The sequence below is a fragment of the Triturus cristatus genome, chromosome 7 (assembly GCF_964204655.1).
Source record: "Triturus cristatus chromosome 7, aTriCri1.1, whole genome shotgun sequence".
In the NCBI taxonomy this organism is placed as follows: domain Eukaryota; kingdom Metazoa; phylum Chordata; class Amphibia; order Caudata; family Salamandridae; genus Triturus; species Triturus cristatus.
In genome coordinates, this window is record NC_140590.1 from 1664591322 (window position 1) to 1664619099 (window position 27778).

The window sequence follows — 27778 nt, forward strand, 5'->3', positions numbered from 1 at the left end:
TTCCATCGAAATCTGCAGGGAACCCCAGCTATTCATGGGTTGCTTGGAAACTTGGGACAAATATGGAGTGTATGTGGTACCCAAAATGAATCCCATTTGTTACATGACATACGTGTGGCAAAACTAAAAATCCTGCTCAGGATGCCCCAACTGGAGTAGGAAATAGAACAAGCATTGGCAATGCCAATAGGTCCGGCTTATGAATGAAAGTTCCTTTTGTGTCATTGATGGGTTTGGGCACTCTATAGGTCATCATACATGCACTCTGTCACTCATCTTTGCACTCATATATCCATTCATCCATCCATCCGCAGGCCACAAAACACACACCCCCACACACACACTCACAATAAAATTCACACGATAAATTAAAAGAATACACGCTGCTGTCTGAATATGGCGGGTATTGCTTGCATAAACGAAACTAGACATAGCTGCGGGTGTCTGTCTTGCACAGGTATTGTACACAGTCTATCGTTGATTTAACGATCCGGGAAAGTCGCCTCATTTAGTGCCAATAGGTTTCCTATCTTGGAATGGTAAAACAATAACACAGTATGGACACCAGCATTCTATAATTGTCACCTGCCTTACAGGAAGTGTCCACGTGGGATGTGGCTCAGTACAGATGAAATGAGCGTCAAGCTGGTGAGCAATAGAGAGCTTTAGAATCCTCTTAAGAAAAATTTAAACTAAAAGAAGAAGCAAAGAAATGAAAGGAGAACTAGAAAAAGAGAAAATTGAAAACCAAAGGACTGGCCAACTAGCCCTGACACTAAAGCCCACTCATTTTCAGATGGATGAGCACATGTGATTAGAAACTGCTGGCATTCACAGGGCAAAAAGCTAATGCCTGATGTGGATTAAACCATTACCCCGTGCAGAACACTGTCATGAAATGAAGCCCAGTGGAAATGACAGACAGGCCAATGACAGAAGAAGGCTAACCCAAAGGTCTTGTATGTGCCTATATGGACATCTATTTACATACATGGATGTATTCATTCTTTTTTTTTTTATTTTGTTAATCCTGGCAGATAAATAAGCCTGTCAGGGGTCACCGAAAAACACAAACGCAGGATGACCCCCACACCATTCCAGCCATGGTGTGTGAGAAATGGAGGGAATTGCTAATGCAAGGGTGCGGTGCGGTAGAGGACAGATGAGAAAAGAGGTAGTGGCATAACACAGGCCCCCGCAGCCCCCGCGGTGCAGAGGGGGGCCCTCAGTACAGTACTCTGGCTTGAGAGATCCTGATTGAGTCCGGAGGGGGGCCCTCCACGTACCTTGCCTGTTTTCACGCAATTGCACTTTCTAAAACACATATATGTAATTTCGATTTTCTCTAAGTTGGTGCTGCAGCCAACAGAGCTCGGAACCAGAGAGGCAATCTTTGCTCACGCCTTCATCCTCTGAGAAATTTCGAGTTAAATGTATGCTTTCGACATTGCATTAAAACAGTAGCGCAGCTGTGCCTTATTGCTACAGATAGTGGCGTAGCCATTGTGTCATGGGGCCCCACTGCGAGGAAGAAAATGGGCTGTTTCGCTGCTGATTGAATAGTAAAATACAGCAATAATCAGGTTTTGGTGGCCCTTCAAGCCTCAGGGCCCTGGTGGCAAAGCACATGTGGCATCGATTGAAGCTCCTCTCTGGCTACCGACCTACACAGCCCTGTTTCCACCATCTAGTATTTAGCTAATTTCATGTGGTAAACCTATGCAGTTTAGTAGAGGTGGGCGAGCCACTTAAGGCTGGCCCGGCTCTGGCTGACCTCAAGGTCCTCTTGAACTCTCAAGCCCAAAACGAGTCGAGCATTAATGTGGCTTCTGTACGACACCCTTTATCTGCTATCATGTGCCAAGAATTAAAAACAAAGCATGGACCTTTTATGTTAAAAAGGAGAGAAAGGTGGAGCCATCAGGGGCCAGATGTACTAATGTTTTTTGCGGGTGCAAATGGGATTTAGACCCGTTTGTGACCGCAAAAAACGTGTGGCCCATGTACTAATCCTATTTTGCAAATCGCAAATCAATTTTCGACTCGCAAAATAGGATTAGCGACTCGCTATTAGGAATAGGCGTTCCAAGGGTTCCCCTTCCTAATAGCGACTCCTGAAGCTGTGTATGACTGTTTTGCGACCGCAAATGCAGTTGAAAAACAGTTGCAGTTTACCACCCTTCACAGAAGAGTGGTAAACCACTAGCAAACAGGAAAGGGTCCCCAAGGGACCCCTTTGTGAGTGGGTCTCAAAATATTTTTTAAGGGCAGGCAGTGGTCCCAGGGACGCCTGCCCTTAAAAAATTAAACTGAAAAGGTTGTTTTTTATTTTTTAAATGCATCCCCTTTTCCTTCAAGGAAAACGGGCTGTATTTAAAAAAAACTGCTTTATTTAAAAGCAGTCCCAAATATGGTGGTCTGCTGACCCCAGCAGGCCACCATCCGTGGGAGTGCCAGCCATTCCCAATGGGGTCGCAAATTGCGACATCCTCATTAATATGCACGAGGCATGCAATTTGCGACCTCATTGGGAATATGCAAAGTGTCTCAGACACTGTTGTGCATCCCAGTTTGCGAGTCACAAATTCTGAGTCGCATATGCGATGCAATTTGCGACTCGCAAATTCGTGGGTCGTACATCTGGCCCCAGGTGGGTGAATTGCATATTGAGAAACCAGTAAACCTGAGACCAATCCTTGTTTTCCCGCTTGATCAAATTGGGTAATCATAGTAAAACATTTAAGGAAATATAAAACAAGCATTGGCAAAGCCAATAGTTCTTGCCTATGTGAGAACTATTGGCTTTGACAATGTCTTTTAGCCATTTTGTATAGTAGCATTGCTAAAAGTTAGAAAAAAGCAGCGCTATGAGGCAGTCAATGCTGGCCACGTCATAGTGCTAATAATTTTTTCCTTCGGGAGGGTGAGGGGTGGGCAACTTGAACAACTGGAGGGAGGGTGGGAGGGCCGACAAGGACAATGGGTGGGTGGGGTGGTAGGGAATAAGCAACACAGACAATTAGGTTGTGGGAGACAAGAAACAACACTGACAATAAGAAGCAACACAATGGGAAGAAGAAACAAAAAAGAAGCAACACGACAGAAAGAAGAAAGAAAAAAAGTACCTCAATCACAACATGACCAGAGGTAGGACACTAATTAAGATGAAGTAATCAGTACTTGGTCTATGCTCCATGCGCAAGAAAAGGAAGTGAAGCCGGCACACACTGGCCAATTAACAGGCAGCAGGAGTGACAATGAAGACAACGAATGGTATGCAGGGTGGGTCCCAAGCTCCTTGCAGAAAACTATATGTCTCGCAAGCGAGAGCGCATGGGATAGCACATGCGCTGTCGCAAGAGAGACCTAAAAACTAAAACATTATGTGCACTGGAACATTTCATGTATTTGCACACATTGATCATAAAAAAAATTTAAAAGCACATTTTTAAAAACTGTTATATTTGGTCTTCGTAACTACTAAATATTTCACTCTGTCAAGTTCATGGCGCACAGTGCAGAAAGCCTTACAAACACAGGACTGACAAAGTGTAACGAATATCAAACACAAACCACCAAAGCAACAACATATCAATATCTACATGTAAAGAATATTAATGATTGAGTTCTGTAAATATTTTAAAGTTTATCGGTTTTCATTCTTAAGCAATGTTCCATTTATTTTTTCCGCTACTGGCAGATATACTATTAAACTATATTTTGGTACATAAAACTACATTTAAAGGCCACATATATATTTTGAGAGTAGATTATCTATTTGTGGACATATGTTAGGGCACCTTTTGATGAAATATCATTAACCTGAAGTTGGAGAAGAGGCTAACCTCAAGGAAGATGAACGCTTCGGACTTCTAAGCACGAAATGATACATATAAAACAAGAATTAAAAAAAGAAAAAAAGAAAAGCAAAATAATAAGCATGAAAAGGCAGTACACAAATAGACAAAGAAGTTTATAATTGAAAAATTCAATTCACATTAAAGCCTTCTGTGAAAACATGCATTTCAGCATTTCATTTCAGTTCCAGCCTGCCTCAGAACATCATCTATAGAGACCATTATGCAAAAAGAGTTCCATGATGGATGCACAGCCTTCATGAATAGACAATACACCGTTAAATTACTGAAGGAAGCACAAGGTCAGCTGAGACATTTGTGTAAAAAGCAACATAGATCAGCTATCAATTGAGCACCACATGCATAGCTCATAACTATGTAAATTATATGTAAAGCATATTCATTGATGTGATCCGAATGTCATTCGTGAGAATGTTTTATAATTATTTGCATTGTAACCACGCATGAATATGATCTGCATGCAATCAATAGATATATATTCTATCATACCCGATCGTACGCCCATGCTCCTCGACCTAGGACCAGAATCCTGTGTATACCACCATAAACGGATCTTATGAATTTGGTTAATGAACCAATCAGAATATTTGTATCGTATTGTATTGTACTGTATTGTAAATGAATTTATATAGCGCCTACTACCCCTGATGATGTGGCAAAGCGCTTTTTCGGCAAGTAGCACGTTACTCCAGAACCCATAAAGGATTAGTGGTGAATTAGTGTAGTGAAATATGAAAGTAATTTGAGTGGTGGATATGTTAACCAGTTATTTGGGATATCAAATCAGGTTGACCCACTACAACATTCCAGATTCCATAGTGGTCCACTTACTTCAAGGATTCCAGACTGCTATGGCACCGCTGCGCCTCCTCCTAAAATAGAAAAAGAACAAGTCAAAATCAGTGCGGAGCCCGAGAAATCAAGACACTGAGAAGAGGGAAGAAGGTAAAAAAAAAAAAACCTCAGCAAGAGAATTTCGGGAAATCAGGGTGTTTGCAGTGATGATGGAGATGTGATAGGATTAATCTGCTGAATAGTGGAAATAAAAAATATAATGATATAAGAATGTCGTTTGGACCAAAATATCGAAAGTTAAGTGATATAGAGGATGTATAGATAGGAAAATCAATATATATATATTCACTGAAAAAACCATAGGTTTCACACACGTTATAGTTACGAATTAGCATTTAAAAAACCTTGCAAATTCACTTAAAAAACCATAGGTTTCACACATGTTATAGTTAGCTGGACATTTCCCTCGTAAAAAACCAATGAAATTCCCCCGTTATAGTTAGTGCAGGCAACTATAACTCACGCGACCGCAATCCTCTGCTGATGACGTCAGATATTACATCACTGTATTTAGACACTTATTTACCCATGTCTTCTTCCATTAATCTTTAGCTATACATATATTACAAATATTTATTTTTCATAAAGATACATATGTCATCAGTGATGTAATATCTGACGTCATCAGCAGAGGATTGCGGTCGCGTGAGTTATAGGTGCCTGCACTAACTATAACGGGGGAATTCCATTGGTTTTTTACGAGGGAAATGTCCAGCTAACTATAACTTGTGTGAAACTTATGGTTTTTTAAGTGAATTTGCAAGGTTTTTTAAATGCTAATTCGTAACTATAACGTGTGTGAAACCTATGGTTTTTTCAGTGAATTTGTACGGTTTTTTAAATGCTAAGTTATGTATTTATTAATGGTTTTTTTTTTCAGGTTTTTCACCGTGCGCGCACCGTGCGCGCGCTGTGGGCGCTCCGTGCGCTTCGCGCACCGAGCACCCACGGTTCGCCATGCGCGCTCCGTGCGCGCACCTCGCGAATTTAAAAAAAAAAAAATAATTGTTTTTTTCGCCCTTGGGGGTCCTTCTGTGACCCCCTGACCGAGGCTAGGGGGTCAGGAACTGTCCAGTCTGTCCCCTTTTCACGTTCTCCACCTTTTTTTTTCACCCCCTCAGACTGCGAGAGACAAAATGGCGGCCGACACTTCCTGGTTTCGACCGATTCGAATGTTTACCGACATCTAACAACCAATCAGAATTGCGCTCGCGCACGGCAGGGTGTGTGCACAGTGCGTTCACGGTGCGCGCGTATAGATATTGATATGCTTTTAATTGCTATTTTCTCAGGAAATACTGAACAGATTTACACCAGACCTGCAGAAGGCACTTCCTTGACCTTATGGCTACCTCTCTGCCAAATTTCAAGTAATTTTGTTCAGCCGTTCGGGCTGTAGCTGCGACTAAAGGTCCTATGGAAAAATGCATGGGGAAAACGCGTTTTGGGACCCCCCTTTTTCTCGGCCCCCGCTTGACGAATCACCCCGAGACTTTCAGGGTAGGAGCTGCACGGAGCACCCCATTAGTTTTGAAAATTTCGCGAGGATTCGTCAACCGGGGCCAAAGTTATTCAAAATAGAATTTTGAGATTTCCTATGGAAACTAGGTTGTAACTATAACTATCTACTGGCGACCGCCAGTAGATAATATATTATCTACTGGCGGTCGCCAGTAGATAGTTATAGTTAAGACCGAGTTTCCATAGGAAATCTCAAAATTCTATTTTGAATAACTTTGGCGCCGGTTGATGAATCCTCGCGAAATTTTCAAAAGTAATGGGGCGCTCCGCTCAGCTCCTACCCTGAAAGTCTCGGGGTGATTCGTCAAGCTGGGGGCCACAAAAAAAGGGGGGTCCCAAAACGCGTTTTCTCCATGCATTTTCCCGTAGGACCTTTAGTCGAAGGTACAGCCCGAACGGCTGAACAGAATTACTTGAAATTTGGCAGAGAGGTAGTCCTCAGGTCAGGCATGTGCCGTTTGTATATATGGAGTCAATCTGTACAGTAGTTCCTGAGAAAATTGCAGTTAAAAGTACATAAATATCTATAAGCGCGCACCGTGGGCGCACCGTGGGCGCACCGTGGGCGCACCCTTACGTGCGCGAGCGTAATTCTGATTGGTGGTTACATGTCAGTCAACGTTCGAATCGGTCAAAATCAGGAAGTGTCGGCCGCCATTTTGTTTGTTTTGGGTGCGACACTGAAAAAGAGAGGTGGCGAACGTGAAAAGGGGGCAGGGTAGAGAGTTCCTGACCCCCTAGCCTTTGTCAGGGGGTCCCTGAAGGACCCCGAAGGGTGAAAAAAACGTTTTGGTTTGTTTAAAAAAACCGCAGGGTGCGCGCATGGTGAAAAACCTTTAAAAAAAAAATATAATAATACATACATAGCTTAGCATTTAAAAAACCGTACAAATTAACTTAAAAAACCATAGGTTTCACACACGTTATAGTTAGGAATTAGCATTTAAAAAACCTTGCAAATTCACTTAAAAAACCATAGGTTTCACACATGTTATAGTTAGGTGGACATTTCACTCGTAAAAAACCAATGAAATTCTCCCGTTATAGATAGTTCAGATAACTATAACTCGCGCGACCGCCACTCTATCACAAGGATGATGTCATCAGTGATGTCATGAGTGATGCCACTGACCATGTGTTCTGCTTGATTTTCCCGGCCTTCTTGTGTTAACAAGTGATTGAATGTGACTTCAGTCTCTTACCATTCAAGCCTAAGGGTTAGAGTAGTGAATGGAGCCTATTTACTAGGCACTTCGACATGATTCTGTGCTCTTCCCCATAGATCAGGGCTTGCACACATAGCCTAGGGGATAGATTCGTTAGTATTAGGGATAACCTGTCCTGTAGTGAGGGTATTTCATGGAGCTGTGCTGAATTCAGGCCTGGTAGGCCTCAAACGGGAGAGACTCCATCTTTCTTTCTGCTCCGGCAGCTTGGGATGCTTCTAGGTCAAAAGTAATGTTTTAGTTATGAGGTGTTATTCGCTTGGAGAGAACCGGTTCAGGCCGGCCCTTATCAAAGGATTGTATTTTTCTTCATGCCGAAGACACTACATCAGGCCGGCCGGCTGGGAACGTGTCCTTGGTACGGGGAGGTACAAGAATTTGGTGGGCGGCAGGTTACGGGCCGGAATTTTCCATGAGGAAATGCACCTCTATATTAGTGAAAGTCTGAGGCAGTTACATGTTCAGTCTGTAGGCGGCATCTTGCCGTTAGCAGTAAAGCTACTACTTATTCCAGGGAAGACAGACGCCATCTTGAAGGCGGAGAAGAACCGAGAGACAGATGCTTTCCTAACAGAATAGCCAGAGAGGAGAGAGTAGCCGATAAGGAAGAGGTCCCAGTGACTCGGAGAAGGGTGATTCCAGGCGAGCCGAGGCACAGACGAGAAGGGAGCCTAGATGACCACTGAGTGCAGGCTACATACTACTAAGGTGATGTCGACCCTTTCTTATTAGAGTGTACAACTTAATCTTTCACTTTTCTTTGCAGGTTATGTGTTATGTCGTAATGTTATGTGATTGTGTATGTAATGAGTAATAAAGAATCCAGTTTGTAGTGAACCAACATGTGCTGCGTGTTCTTGTATAAGAGGGTAGCCTATTCTTCTGGTCAGCTGCGGCTACATGAACAGATGTTAACCCTGATCAGGTAAGTGGTAACTGAATAGAGGAAAGAGGAGCCCCTCGAACCTGAGAACAGGCTATGCCCGAACTGGCAATCCTTGTGTGATCTGATGAATAGTGAGACTGATTCCCTTTTTGTATGTTATGGTGATCATAGGATGAACTGTCGTATGAGACTGCCGTCTAGGTAGAGAGGTCTGGATTCGTAGGGGATCGCGAGGCCGCCAATTGTGCTGATACTGTCGTATGGGCAGAGAGGTCTGGGTTCGTATGGGACCGCGAGGCCGCCACTTGTGATACTGTCGTATGGGCAGAGAGGTCTGGATTCGTAGGGGATCGCGAGGACGCCGATTGTGCTGAGACTGCCGTCTGGGTAGAGAGGTCTGGGTTCGTATGGGACCGCGAGGCCGCCACTTGTGATACTGTCGTATGAGACTGCCGTCTAGGTAGAGAGGTCTGGATTAGTAGGGGATCGCGAGGCCGCCAATTGTGCTGATACTGTCGTATGGGCAGAGAGGTCTGGGTTCGTATGGGACCGCGAGGCCGCCACTTGTGATACTGTCGTATGGGCAGAGAGGTCTGGATTCGTAGGGGATCGCGAGGCCGCCGATTGTGCTGAGACTGCCATCTGGGTAGAGAGGTCTGGGTTCGTATGGGACCGCGAGGCCGCCACTTGTGATACTGTCGTATGGGCAGAGAGGTCTGGATTCGTAGGGGATCGCGAGGCCGCCAATTGTGCTGATACTGTCGTATGGGCAGAGAGGTCTGGGTTCGTATGGGACCGCGAGGCCGCCACTTGTGATACTGTCGTATGGGCAGAGAAGTCTGGATTCGTAGGGGATCGCGAGGACGCCGATTGTGCTGAGACTGCCGTCTGGGTAGAGAGGTCTGGGTTCGTATGGGACCGCGAGGCCGCCACTTGTGATACTGTCGTATGAGACTGCCGTCTAGGTAGAGAGGTCTGGATTCGCAGGGGATCGCGAGGCCGCCAATTGTGCTGATACTGTCGTATGGGCAGAGAGGTCTGGGTTCGTATGGGACCGCGAGGCCGCCACTTGTGATACTGTCGTATGGGCAGAGAGGTCTGGATTCGTAGGGGATCGCGAGGCCGCCGATTGTGCTGAGACTGCCATCTGGGTAGAGAGGTCTGGGTTCGTATGGGACCGCGAGGCCGCCACTTGTGATACTGTCATATGGGCAGAGAGGTCTGGATTCGTAGGGGATCGCGAGGCCGCCAATTGTGCTGATACTGTCGTATGGGCAGAGAGGTCTGGGTTCGTATGGGACCGCGAGGCCGCCACTTGTGATACTGTCGTATGGGCAGAGAGGTCTGGATTCGTAGGGGATCGCGAGGCTGCCGATTGTGCTGAGACTGCCGTCTGGGTAGAGAGGTCTGGGTTCGTATGGGACCGCGAGGCCGCCACTTGTGATACTGTCGTATGGGCAGAAAGGTCTGGATCCGTATGGGATCGCGAGGCCGCCGATTGTGAGGTCTTGGTATGCATAGTAGGAATCCCCTGTCCTTAGGTGATAGGTATATGTGGTTGCAGGATTGTAAATAGGTTCTAGGGAGGGGGTAACGTTCTGGCTGGGTTAGCGAGGCTCTGATGAGCGGGTTCTATCTGATCCGAAAACCCAAGCAGAACATTTGGCGTCACGAACCGTTTACGAAACCTGTGTGCGTTGTGGTTGTATCGTGTTTGCTTTCGGTGCGTGCATGGTTTCGTTTGTATATTATTTCTATATAATTGTGAGTGTAGTTTTTTTTCTTCTTCTCTTTCTCTTTTTCTTCTCTTTCTTTTCCGAGATGTTTTCTAGAAAGTCGAAATCTACTTTTAAGTTGCCCGTTGATATTCCCGGCTGGGTTTCAACGCCTTATGAAGCCTTAGCCCGTGAGTGGGCTGATTCTACTGGTTTGAGTGAGAATTGGAATTCTTTTTTGGAGCTGGCGGAGCCGGCTAATGTGATTACTTGTTTACAGAAGGCGCCGGTATCTAAGGGTGATGAGCTTCCAGTTTTGGGGCGCAGAGGTTGGATTGTTCTGTCTGCGTACAGGATTCTGCATGAGAGGTTGTTGAAGTTGCAGAAATCGCATAAGGATGTGGAAGCGAACTTTGTTGAAATTCAGAATGCTCATACTTTGTTGCGGTGTCAAAATAAGTTGCTTGCTGACAAACTTGAGACGTACCAAACTATTGCCGAGAGGGCGGCTGTGCGAATTGCTCGTTATAAATACAAAAATCGGCGTGGTCGGGTTTCGAAGCGAAAGGTGCGTCTGGTCGTGGCGAAAGCCGGACTGGATTGGAATCCTGATGAATGGGATGGTAATATCTGGAACTCGAGTGATTCTCCTTCCTCGGGTGAGGAGTCTGCCAAGCGCGAGTCCTCTCGCTCCGGCCGTGCTTGTAAATCTGCTTCTTGCGCCTCTGATGGTGCACCCCGTGATTGCGCTCGTCCTTCGAGCGGGGTCGATGCTTCTTCCACTGATTGTTCCTCTACGTGTACTGGTCGAGCTCCTTGTGATGCTCGTCCCGCGGTCTCGGCGCATCCAGTTTTTCGACGGAAGGTGCAGCAGGCTCCCGGTGCTCCGAATGGTATTGCTTTAGACTCTTTGGAGGATTTTACTCAACAAGAAATTAGTGATATTTTGCAGCGATTTCGGCAGCGAGTTGGTGAGCCCTTGCTCACATGGATGGTGCGCCTTTATGAACTGGGCGCTGCTGGCATTATGTTGGATGCTGGCGATTGTTTGAAGTTTTGTTCCTTGAGTTCGGATTCTACTGTACAGGATCATTTTCGTAACTTTAATGGTGGTGGTCAAATTTCTTTGCTTCAATTGGCGACTGAGGGTTGTAATCAAAAATATCCTACTGAGTCTGACTGGCCTCTGAATGACAAACCGTGGTATACTTTGCGCGATGCTGCGCAACGTCTCAAAGAGGAGGTGATGAAAACGGCAATTTTTCTGAATACTGCTGACCGGTTGCTTGATGTTTCTTGACGTCTTCTGTGCGGAATCGTATTATTCGTTCTTCCCCTGTTGCTTATAAGCAGGTCATGATGACTTTATTGATTAATCAGACTGGTAACATGTTATCTGTGGTGCTGGAATCGGTACGCCAACTCGGTGAGTTGGGTGAGTGGTTTAAACCTGAACGGCAGTCCCGGCCTGACACTCGTACTCCTGGTGACAATAAATTTACTAGACGTGATATGTTTTTTGCTCTTATGGCTGATGGTGTGCGGAAGGAGGACATTGATGGTGAGACTACTTCTCGTTTGTGGGAAATGTTTCGCAAACGTGGCTTAGATCGAAAGGAGGGTGCCCGGCGTGTTCGGACAACTGAGTGTGATCGTGGTTTTTCTGACGGTAGCGGTGATGACGACCGCCGTGGGCGCTCTGATCGTCGTGATGATCGACGTTATGCGCGTGATTTGTTCCCCCGTCGTGAGAGAGACAGGGAGAGAGAGGGGGAAAGAGAGAGGGGGAGAGATGATTATGTTAACAGCAGACGTAGAGATGATAGGGATCAATCCCCTGAGTTGAGAAGGAGAGAGGATCGACACATATTGGCCGATCGAAACCCGCAGTACAATGCAGGGAACAGTAATCCATTTCGTAATGGAGATGGATATGAACAGGAGGTATCGATACCTAGGAACCGTGAGAGTCTTTATCCTGATTTATCCTGGTACACAGAACACAATAAAAAGGACTAGGAAATAGGTCAAGCTCCAGTACACAGATGGGCTCACAGAGATAATAGACCCTATGTAGATATTGATATTTATTGGAGACATCGTAATATCCAAAGGGCCCGAGCATTGGTAGATACAGGAGCGGAGGCCACTCTTATTCATGGAAAATCAAAGAAGTTTAAAGGTCAGCCTTTTACAATTACCGGATTAGGTGGAAAGGAAACTCCCGCAGTTCAAACCTTACTTGAAATGAGGATAGGTAGAATTCCTAGAAAAGAATACTCTGTATTAGTGGTGCCACTCTTAGAATTCATAATTGGAATTGATATTTTGAAAGGAATGACTTTGCACTTAGATGATGGATGTTACCAATTTGGAACTAAACATTATATATCGTCCAGGCCTGTACGGGTTGGTCGTTTAAGAATGCCCCCCATAAAAGTTCCCCGGGCGACAAAAGTGGTTCGTCAGAAGCAGTATCGTATTCCAGGTGGTCATGAAGAGATTAGTACCACTATTCAGGAGTTGGTGGATGCAGGAGTTATAACCCCAGTTACTTCTGCTTGGAATAATCCTGTTTGGCCTGTACGTAAGAGTGATAATTCTTGGCGCATGACTGTTGATTATCGAGAATTGAATAGACACACACCCTCTTTGACTGTTGCAGTACCGGATGTTATTACCCTAATTGAAAGAATCCAGAAACATCCAGGTACATGGTATGCGTCCATTGATATTGCTAATGCTTTCTTTTCGATTCCGATTGCCCCTGAGTGTCAGGAACAATTCAGTTTTACGTGGAACGGGCGTCAGATGACGTTTAGAAGTCTTCCTCAGGGCTATGTGCATAGTCCTACGATATGTCACCGGCTGGTGGCAGAGCATCTGGCTGAGGTACCAGTTCATCCACAAATTCAGATATGTCACTATATTGATGATATTTTGATCCAAGGTGAATCACAAGAGGAAGTTCAGACCCAATTGGATAGAGTCATTGAGTGCTTGCGTGAGAAAGGTTGGGAAATCAACCCGGATAAATTACAAGGTCCGTCCCAGGCTGTGAAATTTTTGGGTATTAATTGGCATGAAGGGCACCGAGAAGTGATCCCTCAGGTTAAACAGAAAATTCTTGATTTTGCAGTTCCGAGAAATAGGAAAGAAGCCCAAAGCTTCATTGGTTTGTTTGGATTTTGGCGCCAGCATATTCCTCATTTGAGTCAAATATTGGCCCCTTTGTACCAGGTCACTCGTAAAAAGAATGCATTTGAATGGGGTAAACCACAGCAAGATGCGTTCAGTCTGGCAAAAGAAGCAATTCAGCATGCTCTGGATTTATGGCCTGTATGTGATGGTGATGTGGATTTGAATGTGTCTGTACAAGGCCTTTATGCGAATTGGAGTTTGTGGCAGAAACAAGGCAAGAGTAGAGTACCGTTAGGTTTCTGGACCAAAAAGTTACCTGATGCTGGTGAGCGTTATACACCTTTTGAGAAACAGTTACTTGCATGTAATTGGGCTCTGGTGGATACCGAGCTATTGACTTTGGGACATGATATAGTTTTGCGACCTGAAATTCCTATCATGCAGTGGGTTATGAGTTCGCCGAAAACTCACCGAATTGGACACGCTCAAGAGGAGAGTGTGATTAAATGGAAATGGTATATACAAGACAGGGCACGTGTGGGACAAAAAGGAGTTGCATCTTTGCATGAGCAGGTGGCACGGGCGCCATCAACTGAAACTGAGAGTGAATGTTCCGTACCTTTAGTACAGGAATCTCCTGTTAAGTGGGGTAAACCTTTTGATGATTTGTCCGCAGAGGACAGAAACCATGTCTGGTTTACGGATGGTTCAGCAAGGTTCATAGGGACGAAACAGCATTGGAAGGCAGTGTCCTATAATCCGATCACACAAAAATTGCTGAGTACAACTGGTGAGGGTAAGAGGAGTCAATTTGCTGAACTCTATGCTGTTTATCAAGTTCTGAAACAAGAGTTACCTGGCACATGTCATATTTTTACCGATTCTTGGTCTACTGCCAATGGACTGGCAGTTTGGTTACCGACTTGGCATTCCCATAGTTGGAAAATCCATTCCAAAGAACTGTGGGGAAAAGAATTATGGCAGGAGATTTGGGAAATGCTCCCACAGAGTACTGTTACAATCTTCCATGTGGATGCTCATACCCCGATAGACTCTCTTGACAAATTCTTTCATAACATTGCAGATGAGAAATCTAAAATTGCTGAGGCAGTGGTGGACACGCAAGATTCTGATATTGCGGGATTGGCGAAATGGGCCCACCAGAAAGCAGGACACTTTGGAGAGAAAGCCACTAGCAGGTGGGCTGCTGATCGAGGAATTTATATTCCCCTAGATTTAATTAAAAATGTTATTCTACATTGTCCCATTTGTCAGCATATCAGGCAGCGCAAAGTGCCCCAAATTGTTAAAGGTCATTTACATCGCGGGAAATTGCCCGCTCAAATTTGGCAGATTGATTACATTGGTCCACTTCCTATGAGTAGGAATTGTCAATATGTTTGCACCATTGTTGATACATACAGTGGCCTGTTGGTGGCCCTTCCCTGTAAGCAAGCTACCCAATTGAATACTATTAAAACATTGGAATTGATTATGATGTATTATGGTGTGCCATTCCAAATTCAATCTGATAATGCATCCCATTTTCGTGGAAGATTGGTACAGGAATTCTGTGTGGAAAACAATATTGAATGGGTGTTTCATATACCATATTATCCACAGGCCTCGGGTCTTGTGGAGAGGTTGAATGGCCTGCTGAAAGACCAATTGCGCAAATTAACAGATGACAAGTATAAGAATTGGCGAGATTTTTTGCCTCAAGCGCTATTGTTTTTGAATAACCGTCCTTTTCTAAATGCTGAATCCCCACTTATGCGTTTGTTTCCTCCGAATGTTGATGCTAAGCCCAATGAGATCAGAGAGACTGTGATGTACTGGGAGATTACTCCCGGAGCTTTGGCTCCATGCAGAGCGACCCCAGGGTCGGCAGGTTTAGACTTGCATGCCATGGATGACACCATTATAAAAAGTAAAGATCGAGTCATCATTGAAACCGGTGTTGGTGTTCATATACCAACTGGAAATTTCGGATTAATTGCCCCTAGATCGGGGCTGGCTGTAAAAGGCATTCAGGTGCTTGGAGGAATCATTGATAGTGATTATCAGGGAGAGATTAAGGTGCTCCTGCTGAATAGCAGTGAGGTTGACTTACTGATACATAAAACTGACCGAGTGGCTCAATTGCTAATAATGCCTGTCTTCAGTGGTGAGATGACAAAAGGCACTGCCCCAACGTTGCTAACTGTACGAGGCCAGAAAGGTTTTGGCTCCACAGATAATCCGGGGGCCAGAGTTTGGGTGCAGTCGCCTAAGAATCCCCCTGAACAAGCAGAAGTGATTGCAACCGGTCAAGACAACACCATTTTAGTTATGAGACCAGGGAAAGATAGCTGGGAAGCAGTCCCGGCTGACAAATGTTACTTACGAGAATGAATAATGCCTGTATTTGATTATTTTTCAGATCATTCTTTGGACTGTTGCTGCAGGATGTGTCGGCGTTGGACTCCTTTTGGGATGGTACGACGAGAGAGGAGGGATCCCATCAACCCGGGCTGAGTTGAGAACCCGAGTGTCGCGTTCCTTCGTTGCGTGGGATTCGTCGCCGAACTTTTGGGTTACATTGGCCAAGCAAGTGACGAAGACCCCTCATTTCTGCTTGACACCGATGAGATCGGTAACGGATATACTGGCAACCTGTTTGGTTGCTGTCCCTGCTTCATTGGAGACTCTGACTCATATTTTTAATATAACAAATGCTCGCCCCAATGTTCTTCTGGGCGATTTCGCTGCCCATGAGTATTGCCCCTTGTGTACTGTACTGTCAGACCCGATACCGCCTGTCCAGTCCCAAATAGTTACCTATAATATCACACAAGGTGATTTATGTTTTTTCCTTACTTGTGATCCTAGTGCGATTTCGGAATGTATGCGTTTAAAATTGAAAGGTGCCACTTCATTCACCGCTCATGAACGAACTTTGTGCTTTCAAAGGACACCAAAAACATGTACTTCTGTTCAGAATAACATGACTTGCAAGAGTATGGTAGTTACCCCCAGTCACTATCGCACGATGTTACTACCTGCCGGATGGCTTTTCTCATGTGGTAATACTTCCTGGCCATATATCCCCGCAAATATTTCTGGAGGCCCTTGTGCCATTACTAGACTGAGCTTACTAATGTTCTCGTCACATCCGAATGCCAACTCTCGTGTGATCCGAGATACAGTGAGGTTACAGGAGGATTGTGACTCATCTTTGCATTTATATTCCAAGTCTGAATACCTTAGCCTGGCTGTTTCAATTGTTGGTGTTCCTGCTTTGGCAGTTTATAATGCCAAATCTATTGGGAAAATGGCCTGCTGGATGGTAAAATCCATCAATCATACTTCTACAATCCTGTCTGACATGCTATTAGACGCCCAGGGTGAACGAAGGGCTATCTTGCAAAATCGAGCGGCCATTGATTATCTTTTGCTTAAACATGGACACGATTGTTCTGCTTTTGAGGGTCTTTGTTGTTTTAACTTGTCGGATCATACAAAATCCATTCAGGTTCACATTGATAAATTACATGACTTGACAGAAGAAGTTAGAAAACACATTGACCAGGGCTGGTTTGACTGGCTCTTTAATTGGTTACCTGATTTGCATTTGTTACGTCAAATATTAGGAGGTATTCTGATTGCTATTGGCATTTTGATTTCTATCTGTTGCTTTATTCAGTGTATTCCTTCACTACTTCAATTCTGCACACCTGGTACTAGACATAGATCAGTTAGTCTTGTTTCATATTATTCTTCCACAGATGTTAGTTCTGTTTAAAGAATGTATAATAGACTGAAGTCAAGGGTGAAATGTTCTGCTTGATTTTCCCGGCCTTCTTGTGTTAACAAGTGATTGAATGTGACTTCAGTCTCTTACCATTCAAGCCTAAGGGTTAGAGTAGTGAATGGAGCCTATTTACTAGGCACTTCGACATGATTCTGTGCTCTTCCCCATAGATCAGGGCTTGCACACATAGCCTAGGGGATAGATTCGTTAGTATTAGGGATAACCTGTCCTGTAGTGAGGGTATTTCATGGAGCTGTGCTGAATTCAGGCCTGGTAGGCCTCAAACGGGAGAGACTCCATCTTTCTTTCTGCTCCGGCAGCTTGGGATGCTTCTAGGTCAAAAGTAATGTTTTAGTTATGAGGTGTTATTCGCTTGGAGAGAACCGGTTCAGGCCGGCCCTTATCGAAGGATTGTATTTTTCTTCATGCCGAAGACACTACATCAGGCCGGCCGGCTGGGAACGTGTCCTTGGTACGGGGAGGTACAAGAATTTGGTGGGCGGCAGGTTACGGGCCGGAATTTTCCATGAGGAAATGCACCTCTATATTAGTGAAAGTCTGAGGCAGTTACATGTTCAGTCTGTAGGCGGCATCTTGCCGTTAGCAGTAAAGCTACTACTTATTCCAGGGAAGACAGACGCCATCTTGAAGGCGGAGAAGAACCGAGAGACAGATGCTTTCCTAACAGAATAGCCAGAGAGGAGAGAGTAGCCGATAAGGAAGAGGTCCCAGTGACTCGGAGAAGGGTGATTCCAGGCGAGCCGAGGCACAGACGAGAAGGGAGCCTAGATGACCACTGAGTGCAGGCTACATACTACTAAGGTGATGTCGACCCTTTCTTATTAGAGTGTACAACTTAATCTTTCACTTTTCTTTGCAGGTTATGTGTTATGTCGTAATGTTATGTGATTGTGTATGTAATGAGTAATAAAGAATCCAGTTTGTAGTGAACCAACATGTGCTGCGTGTTCTTGTATAAGAGGGTAGCCTATTCTTCTGGTCAGCTGCGGCTACATGAACAGATGTTAACCCTGATCAGGTAAGTGGTAACTGAATAGAGGAAAGAGGAGCCCCTCGAACCTGAGAACAGGCTATGCCCGAACTGGCAATCCTTGTGTGATCTGATGAATAGTGAGACTGATTCCCTTTTTGTATGTTATGGTGATCATAGGATGAACTGTCGTATGAGACTGCCGTCTAGGTAGAGAGGTCTGGATTCGTAGGGGATCGCGAGGCCGCCAATTGTGCTGATACTGTCGTATGGGCATAGAGGTCTGGGTTCGTATGGGACCGCGAGGCCGCCACTTGTGATACTGTCGTATGGGCAGAGAGGTCTGGATTCGTAGGGGATCGCGAGGACGCCGATTGTGCTGAGACTGCCGTCTGGGTAGAGAGGTCTGGGTTCGTATGGGACCGCGAGGCCGCCACTTGTGATACTGTCGTATGAGACTGCCGTCTAGGTAGAGAGGTCTGGATTCGTAGGGGATCGCGAGGCCGCCAATTGTGCTGATACTGTCGTATGGGCAGAGATGTCTGGGTTCGTATGGGACCGCGAGGCCGCCACTTGTGATACTGTCGTATGGGCAGAGAGGTCTGGATTCGTAGGGGATCGCGAGGCCGCCGATTGTGCTGAGACTGCCATCTGGGTAGAGAGGTCTGGGTTCGTATGGGACCGCGAGGCCGCCACTTGTGATACTGTCGTATGGGCAGAGAGGTCTGGATTCGTAGGGGATCGCGAGGCCGCCAATTGTGCTGATACTGTCGTATGGGCAGAGAGGTCTGGGTTCCTATGGGACCGCGAGGCCGCCACTTGTGATACTGTCGTATGGGCAGAGAGGTCTGGATTCGTAGGGGATCGCGAGGCTGCCGATTGTGCTGAGACTGCCGTCTGGGTAGAGAGGTCTGGGTTCGTATGGGACCGCGAGGCCGCCACTTGTGATACTGTCGTATGGGCAGAAAGGTCTGGATCCGTATGGGATCGCGAGGCCGCCGATTGTGAGGTCTTGGTATGCATAGTAGGAATCCCCTGTCCTTAGGTGATAGGTATATGTGGTTGCAGGATTGTAAATAGGTTCTAGGGAGGGGGTAACGTTCTGGCTGGGTTAGCGAGGCTCTGATGAGAGGGTTCTATCTGATCCGAAAACCCAAGCAGAACACCATGTCATGAGTGATGTGACGTCATGAGCAGTGGATTGCGGGCGCGCGAGTTATAGTTATCTGAACTAACTATAACGGGGGAATTTCATTGTTTTTTTACGAGTGAAATGTCCACCTAACTACAACATGTGTGAAACATATGGTTTTTTAAGTGAATATATATATATATATATCACAAACAATCTAAGAATCAGCATGCTCTCAGTAAAGAAGGGATCTGTTCTCGTAAGTGAACAAGGTTTCGTCAGAAATCGAAACACGTTGTGGAATAAACACTTGGTGTCTTAACTTACGAGAACGGATCACTTCTTTACAGAGAGCATGCAGATTCTTTGATTGTTTGCGATTAAATTACCGGTACTCCGGGGGGCGTGGCCGAGCCGAGCCGCAAGATGGCAGCCGTGTAACGGGGCTCTGCCGGCCGAACGCACTATCCGACGACCCATCCGTGCTTGCCTCCTGATCTGGGCGGACAGAGCTGTGGCGAGAGGTGCTGGAGATCCGTAGGACCCGGTGGCGGCTTTCGCGGCTAAAATCGGCGGCAAACTCCCAGAGAACTGGCCCTACGATACACCAGCGACCCGCCCACTTCGTGCCTGATGGCCGTTGCCACTACGCAAGACCCTCGTCGTGGGCCTCTAGTCCAGCGCGCAGGGCGGCACTGCCGCGAAGACCTGTGGAGGTGCGGCGGCCGAATCCTGGGCGGCCTGGGCGCCGCTGCATGACACCGGAACGGCGGTAAGCCCACTGCCCCTTGCGGGCGAAGTCACGTGGGGCGGGCCTGCGGGACGCGCTGGAGGAGCCTGTGTGGTGAGGAGGCGCCCGCGATACCTGCTTCGGCTGGCGCACCCGCCGGTGCGCGGAACACTGCTGAGGACGCCCACGATGGGGGGGCTCCCTGCTTGGTGCAAATCTGGGAGGCCTGGCTGTCTAGCCTTTGAGGTACCCAACCTACACGACGTGCGCTGGCCGAGGGCGACGATGGGACGGATCTGGGGTGGCTGATTCCATCCCTTATGGCCCATGTACATACGTTCTGAGTGGAGCGGCTCATACAACGGGTGGCTTTGGTGCGTTGGAGTCCTGCCGGGCTGGCACTGCTGCAGGGGGTGACCGAACTGGGTGACAGTTGTGTGCCCGGGAGGGGTTCCCTGTGTGGCCGGATACCAGCGCCTGTGGCTGCCTGTCGGGGCTCCCCCCCCCCCCCCCACTGGGCCCCTCCTGAATTCTTACCCCTGAAGGCAGATGGGGAAGCCAGACGCTAAGCAGCCGCGGCTGCATTTCGAAAGGAAGTCTACCCGAAATGCTGAAGTGGACCCGGCGTCGCAGACGGTGGTCCCTGAGACGCAGATGGAACCCCCGCCCGATGATGATATAAAAAGTATGTTTCGTGAACTCAAGGGATGCCTGCGGGAGATAGACAACAAATTAGACTCTATGGCACAGCGAATGGAAGGCATTTCGCGCACAGTCGATCAACACGGAGAGAGACTCACGGCGGTGGAAACGCGGATCGCAGATTGTGAAGAAAGCCACAGCGACACTCGGGAACAACTGCTCCGCATGGACAAGGTCCTGGAGGTAATACGTGGGCGCAACGAGGATTTGGAAGCCCGCTCCCGTAGAAACAACATACGTATTATTGGGATTGCTGAGTCCACGAACATTGGCAACATGGAGCAGTTCGTTGAGGGAATGTTCCGCGACCTGTTTGGGGCAGAGCTGTCGGGTATGTTCCTGATCGAGCGGGCGCACCGAACATTAGGTCCGCGCCCGGTGCCGGGGGCGCCGCCACGACCGATCCTTGCCCGCGTGCTTAACTACCGGGACCAGGACACCATACTGCGGCTCTCCCGAGAAAAGGCGAGCTTACTTTCCAAAACATGGCCGTTTCCCTCTACCCTGACTTTACACAGGCCGTGCAGGCGGCACGGCGCGAGTTCATACCGGCCAAAAAGATCTTCCAAAAAGTGGGAACTAGATACGCCATGCTATATCCTGCCAAGCTGAAGATTCAACACAAGGGGAAAGAGGCGCTGAAATTCGCCAGGAAGACGGAGCGATCACACGGAGAGCCGCGCGGCGATAGCGCATCATCACCGATAGATCGGCTGAGTGACGTGGAATAAAAGACCAGACATTTCTAAGGACCATGCACTCCTGTACTACTGAGATGCGCCCTAAGACTCTACTGATAAGTATACGCTACTCTCCTTGATTCCCATATCCCGATCATTGAGGTGGGTGGGGGATGGGTGGGGCTTGGGACAAGGCCAGCTCACCACGAGACATGGCACACTTTGGTCCCCGAGGCGGACGCTATCGCTGCTTTGGGAAATACGAAAGTCTTCGCCTGCTGGGTCTGACCTGCTAACGATTTTAGACGGCAGAAACTGTTCGGCCACCCTATCGATTGTAGATGGGGTAGTGTGCCGGTGACCCCGCGCCCTCGCAGGGATGATTCCCGAGCTAAGGTCACAGAAGTACTGTTTTTGGGTTAATTTTGGGAGGGTCAATGTATCTCAACCTAATTGGGGGGTTGGAGTGGGAGGAGGGGGGGGGGATTGTTATTGTTATGTATTGTTGAACTGCAGCATCTTAATGCCGGACTTCCTGATGACATAGTGTTAACCCTGACTGCACATGCCTTGCAATTGCGTATAGGACCTGCCACGATAGGCATCTCGTCGCTCGCCCCGGCCCTTACACCGCTGGTGCACTCACAGTTGCGTCAGACACATCACCAACTGCACCACTGACCGTGCTGCGCTGCCTGACATGGAATATCCGCGGTCTTAACGACCACCGCAAGATCCGACTGACCCACGCGCATCTGACCAGGCATCACATCGACATATGTCTCCTGCAGGAAACCCACCTGCTGCAGAATGCTGGGGACAAACTACGACATACTAGGTGGGGTGAGGTGCACACGTCTGGCTGCTCCAGCTATTCTCGAGGGGTGGCGATATTGATTCGTAAGGGCCTGCCCTGGCAAACATTTAAAGTGCTGGCCGACTCGGATGGGCGATATCTCATCTTGCTGGGGAAACTGTTTCATAAGCCGGTTATACTGATTAACACATATGGCCCTAACACGGATGACCCTGGTTTCTTCCGGACCGTATGGCTCAAAGCACAATCACTGGGAGAGGGGGAATACATATGGGGAGGGGATTTCAATGCGGTGCTATCGCTGGAACACGACAGGGAGGGGGCTGCACGCACGCATCACCCACGCGCGGCGGACCTTCTTCGAGGCCTCATGGAGGAATACAATCTGCTAGACTCATGGCGGATATTACACCCCGAAGGGAGGGAGGGCACCTGCTTCACCCCACACAGAAAGGCATGGTCCAGGTTAGACTTCTGGCTCCTAACTCCGCATATACATGCGTGGACATCTGAGGTTCACCACAGAGCGCGTACACTTTCCGACCACTCCCCTGTTGAACTAGTGCTACAGGTCCCCAAACCATACATCACACCCTTCACATGGCGGCTGCCGGCGCAGGCCTTGTTGGACCAGGTATTCCGCGAGGAAGTGCACCAACACATACTTGACTATTTTGAACTAAACACGAACTCAGTGGCGTCAATGGGCACCCTCTGGGATGCGTTCAAGGTGGTGATAAGGGGCCACTGCATAGCGGGGCAGGCAAGGGTATTGAAGGACATCAGAAATACCCTTCAGCGGCTAGAGGACCGCCTACATGCTTTAGAAATACAATACTGCTCTGACCCCTCGGCTAGAACCCTGGCGGAAACACGCACCACACTAACGGAGTACCAAACTGAGGCAGATAGGGAGCTTAAATTCTTACATAAGCATGCAACGGCGCGCCGGTATGGAGAGGGGGATCGCTCGGGCAAAACGCTTGCCCATTTGCTGCGCTCGCAGAGAGCCTCCTCATACATTCCCTCAGTCGAAACATTGAGTGGAGACCTCGCGTGCACACCTCCGGAGATCCTGGACACATTTTGGTCTTTTTATAAAGATTTATGCCGCTCTCGGGGGGTGTCCACTTCGGTAGACCTCTCTGATTACCTAGACACGGTGCAACTGATATGGTTTAATGCGCATCAAAAAGGGTACTTCGATCGCCCCTTCACTCTCGACGACGTCAAGGAAGCGTTAGGGTCATTGGCAGCGGGCAGGGCGCCGGGACCCGATGGCCTGCCAGCGCAGTTTTACAAGGAGTATGCTGACATCCTGGCCCCCCGGCTGCTGGCTGTCTACGCTGAGGCAGTTGAATCGGGTGTCCTCCCAGACTCAATGCGAGAGGCCCTAATTATTGCCTTGCAAAAACCTGATAAGAATGCCCAAAAGTGCGACTCCTATCGGCCACTGTCCTTAATTAACACGGATGCAAAAATATTCGCTAAAATGCTTGCCCTGCGGTTACAGCCGGTGTTGCCACTCATGATCCGCCCGGATCAGTCGGGGTTCGTGCCAGGCCGCTCCACATCCCACAACTTACGAACCCTTTTTGGGGTCCTGCACTATTTAGCCCCTCACGTGAAGGCTGCGGTGGTGCTATTGGACGCCACGAAGGCATTCGATTCTCTGGAATGGGGGTTTCTATTTCCCTTGCTACAGCGTATGGGGATAAGTGAAGCATTTATCCGATATATTAGACTGCTATATACCACCATCACCACCCGGGTGCGGGTGAACGGGCTTGTATCTGAGCCTTTTGCGATTAGACGCGGCACGCGGTAAGGTTGCCCCCTGTCACCCCTGCTGTTTGCGATAGCCACCGAGCCCTTGGCGGCCCGGATTAGACAGCACCATGCGGACAGAGGCATCGGTTTCTCCTCCCGGGCATTGACTATCTCGATGTATGCAGATGATATTACACTATATGTAACCGAACCGCAGGAAAACCTCTCCCCAATGACGAGTGAATTGATACAGTATGGCCTATTATCGGGAGTGGCCATAAATTGGGAAAAATCGGTAATTCTGCCTTTCACGGCTGGCACACCCCGCTTCACTCCAGACTGCCCGCTGGAGTGGGCGACAGGACCGGTACGCTACCTGGGGGTATGGGTCAGCACAGACATGCAAACGTTGTGGGTAGAGAACTATGGTCGGGCGCTGCACTGGATAGAGGAAAGGGTCAGCCGCTGGAAACATTTGCCCCTGTCGCTGGCGGGTAGGATAGCTGTGGCTAAAATGGTCATCCTGCCGAAGCTACTCTACTCATTTGTTAATGTTCCAATTCCCCTGACTAAGCGCTTTCTGAACCAAGTGCGCTCGCTGATGATCGAACTGGCATGGGGGGGGAAGCAGCCAAGGGTGGCCTGGGAGACCCTTACTCTTCCACAGAGACAGGGAGGTATGGCGGCACCAGACTTTACGCTGTATGCTTACAGCGCACAGGCGCAATTCTTGCACTATTGGGCACATCCAACGCCGTTTCAGCCGCATGTGGCGATAGAGGCAGATAGGGTGGCCCCGTTACCGCTCAACACTGCCCTGTATACACAGTACAAGAGGCGGTGTAATGAAATTGATACGGTGCACACGCTTAAGTGGGCATGGGACGGTTTGCGCCGTCGGGCCAAGCTGGACCTCCTCTTCACTACATCGGTACCTTTACGCGGCAATCCCATGTGGCCCCCGCTGCAACACATGAAAACTGGAGAACGCGCGACGACGCGCGGCCTTCACACGGCGGGGGACATTTTCCCTGCCGATAGCTTTATTACGCTGGAGCAAATGTGCAACACAGAGGCCCCGACGATGATTGACACCCTGCTCTATTATCAGCTTCGGCATACTTGTCAGAAGCTATCTCCCACATTTCCGGCGCCGCCGCCTAGTTTGCTGGCGCTGGAGAATGTACTGAAGGTAGAATCGGGACGCAAATTGATTTCCCGCATATATGGACGCATGCAAAGTGACCATCCAGTGGTGACCCCGGCGGCGCGCGGTCTGTGGAGTACTGAACTGGGAGTTGACATCACTGATGCTCACTGGGATATCTGCTGTAAAATGCTTGAGATGTTGTCCCCCAACTATAGACTCCGGTTGATCCATTTCAAATACATACACATGACATATCGCACCCCGAGCCGGTTGCATCGTATGGGCTTGAGAGACATGGATAATTGCTGGAAATGTGCCGCACGCGGCGCCGATTTCATGCATATGGCATGGGGGTGTCACACGCTTGCCTCCTTCTGGACCAAGGCCCTGGCGATAGTATGCACGATCACTGGACTACAGATTCCATGCACCCCGCAGGCTGCACTACTGGGGATCTTGCACATGGTACAGCCTAAACACCGTAGACTGCCGGCCATGCTCCTTTTGCTTGCTAAAAGACAAGTCGCGATACACTGGGGGGCTACCACATCACCCACTATTAGGGAATGGATTAAAAGTGTAGTATATTGCCAGACACAACTTACTCTATACTGGGAGCTCATGCCGGCACGTTCCCGACCTAAGGACATATGGGAGCCATTCACACATTGGTTGGCTCACACAACGCTCCCAGCACTGTAGAATAGCGACCTGCACCGCAGTGGGGCGGAAGGAGACGGGCGCCAGGTGGACCATGCGGCGCTGCAATTGTTGCTTGAGGTAGGGGAGGTAATGGGGGTATGGGGGGGCTGCGGCGGAGGAGATATGTGGCAACTGTCGAATACTGACGAGTTGACGCCCTTTGGTCCTCCGGAAAACATTGAGATGGTGGGGAACTGTGTCATCAATATTATGTCCTATACACTCTGCAGTGAATTGTATTTGTTTTGTTGTGAAAATGCAAATAAAAAGAATAATAAAAAAATAAAAAAATTACCGGTACTCCGCCGGTGTGTACGCCACTCTCCACGGGTCCCAGCACTCCAGAAGGAGACTTTTTGCGGTGGAGATATATATACAGGCACCAAGATGGCCTCAGGGCATTAGGCCACTACCTTTCCCATAGAGGCCCAGAGTTTGATCAACATAACACCATGTTGGTTAATATGGTGGAATTTTGTTTGTACAATAATCTGTTCATGTTTGAGAACGTCATTTACCAACAACAACGGGGAGTGGCGATGGGGCCCAGAGTTTGATCAACATAACACCATGTTGGTTAATATGGTGGAATTTTGTTTGTACAATAATCTGTTCATGTTTGAGAACGTCATTTACCAACAACAACGGGGAGTGGCGATGGGGGCCAGTTTCTCACCGAGCTACGCCTGCCTGCATATGGGATGGTGGGAGGAGCTGGTCCTCATCAAGGAATTCCCGAACATCACGACTACAAATGTTGTAAAATGGTTAAGATACATCGATGACCTTTTTGTGATCTGGCAGGGCTCGGTTAGTGATGCTGAGATGTTTGTCCAAAATCTCAATATTAACACCTTAAATCTCCAGTTTACTGCTTCAATTAGCACTACATCGGTCAATTTCCTGGACGTGGAGGTGTACATTAGCAATGACCAAATGCACACCACACTGCACAGGAAACCAACTGCGGGCAACTCAGTGCTACATGCGAGTAGTGCCCATCCGGATCATCTAATCCAAAGCATTCCGTACGGAGAGATGATACGATTAAAAAGAATATGCAGCAACAAGAAAGATTTGGAGATAGCGCAGGCATCCAGCAAAGCCAGATTTTTAGCTTGAGGTTACTCCCTTAAATGTGTAACAAATGCTATAGATAAGAGCAATCAGACCAGTCGAGATGCACTTCTAAATGAACAAAGTAAGTCAGCAACCAAAAAGAAAGAAAATGATGGGGCATTTAGATTCATTTTTGGGTATAATAAACAAAGTAAAGAAATCAAAAAAATCATCAATAGAAATTGGCCCATTTTACTGGGAGATCCAGTAATTGGACATAAATTACCCAAAAAGGCCACCATAACTTACAGCAGGTCACCCTCCATGAAGGACACTTTGGTATGCAATGATTTGGAAGTTGTAGGTAAAGGAACCTGCTTGAGTCAACGTTGTTTTTTTTTAAAATGCAAGACATGCAAGGCGTGCCAACATGGCGTCAATACCACTGCCTACAAAACTCCTTTTAATCCAGTTGAGAACCTTATCAAGAAATCCCTAACTTGCAAAATGACCCATGTGGTCTATGTGCTGGAGTGCCCATGTGGCCTTCGATATGTAGGAAGCACAATATTACAAGGCCACAAACGTGTACTCCAGCATATTAGGGCGATTAAGAACCAGGATCAATCTTACCCAGTGGCACGTCACTTTGCCGAATACCACAAATCTGATTCCACCCTTTTGAGATACTTTCTCATTGATTGTATCCAAAACAAAAAGAGAGGGGGAGATCGGGTTCGGGCACTGCGCCAACTTGAAACTAGATACATTTTAAATCTTGACACTAAGCATCCAGGTGGTCTGAATCAAACTGAAGATCTATATACATACCTATAGCATTGCACATGATAAAATATTGATGAAGTATTGATACCTTTTGTATAATGGTCAATTTGTCTTAAGACTATACTTAATTAGACTTTGTCAAGAAGTGATGAAAATAATCCTGATTTATGTAAATCATCAGACTAGTGTGCTGCATTCCCAGAAATCCCAATTTTTAGAATTTTACACAGTGTTTTTGTATAGG

General features: G+C 47.5%; 1 protein-coding gene across 1 annotated transcript in view; it reads right to left on the reverse strand.

Annotated features, from left to right (window-relative positions):
* The window catches only part of LOC146812663 (SUN domain-containing protein 3-like), a 134630-nt gene that overhangs the window by 41257 nt on the left and 65595 nt on the right, over positions 1-27778 (reverse strand). Inside the window, exon 5 of the mRNA XM_085619771.1 lies at positions 4710-4750. Within this exon, the coding sequence (XP_085475897.1) occupies positions 4710-4750 (41 nt within the window). The remainder of the gene's footprint in view (positions 1-4709; positions 4751-27778) is intronic.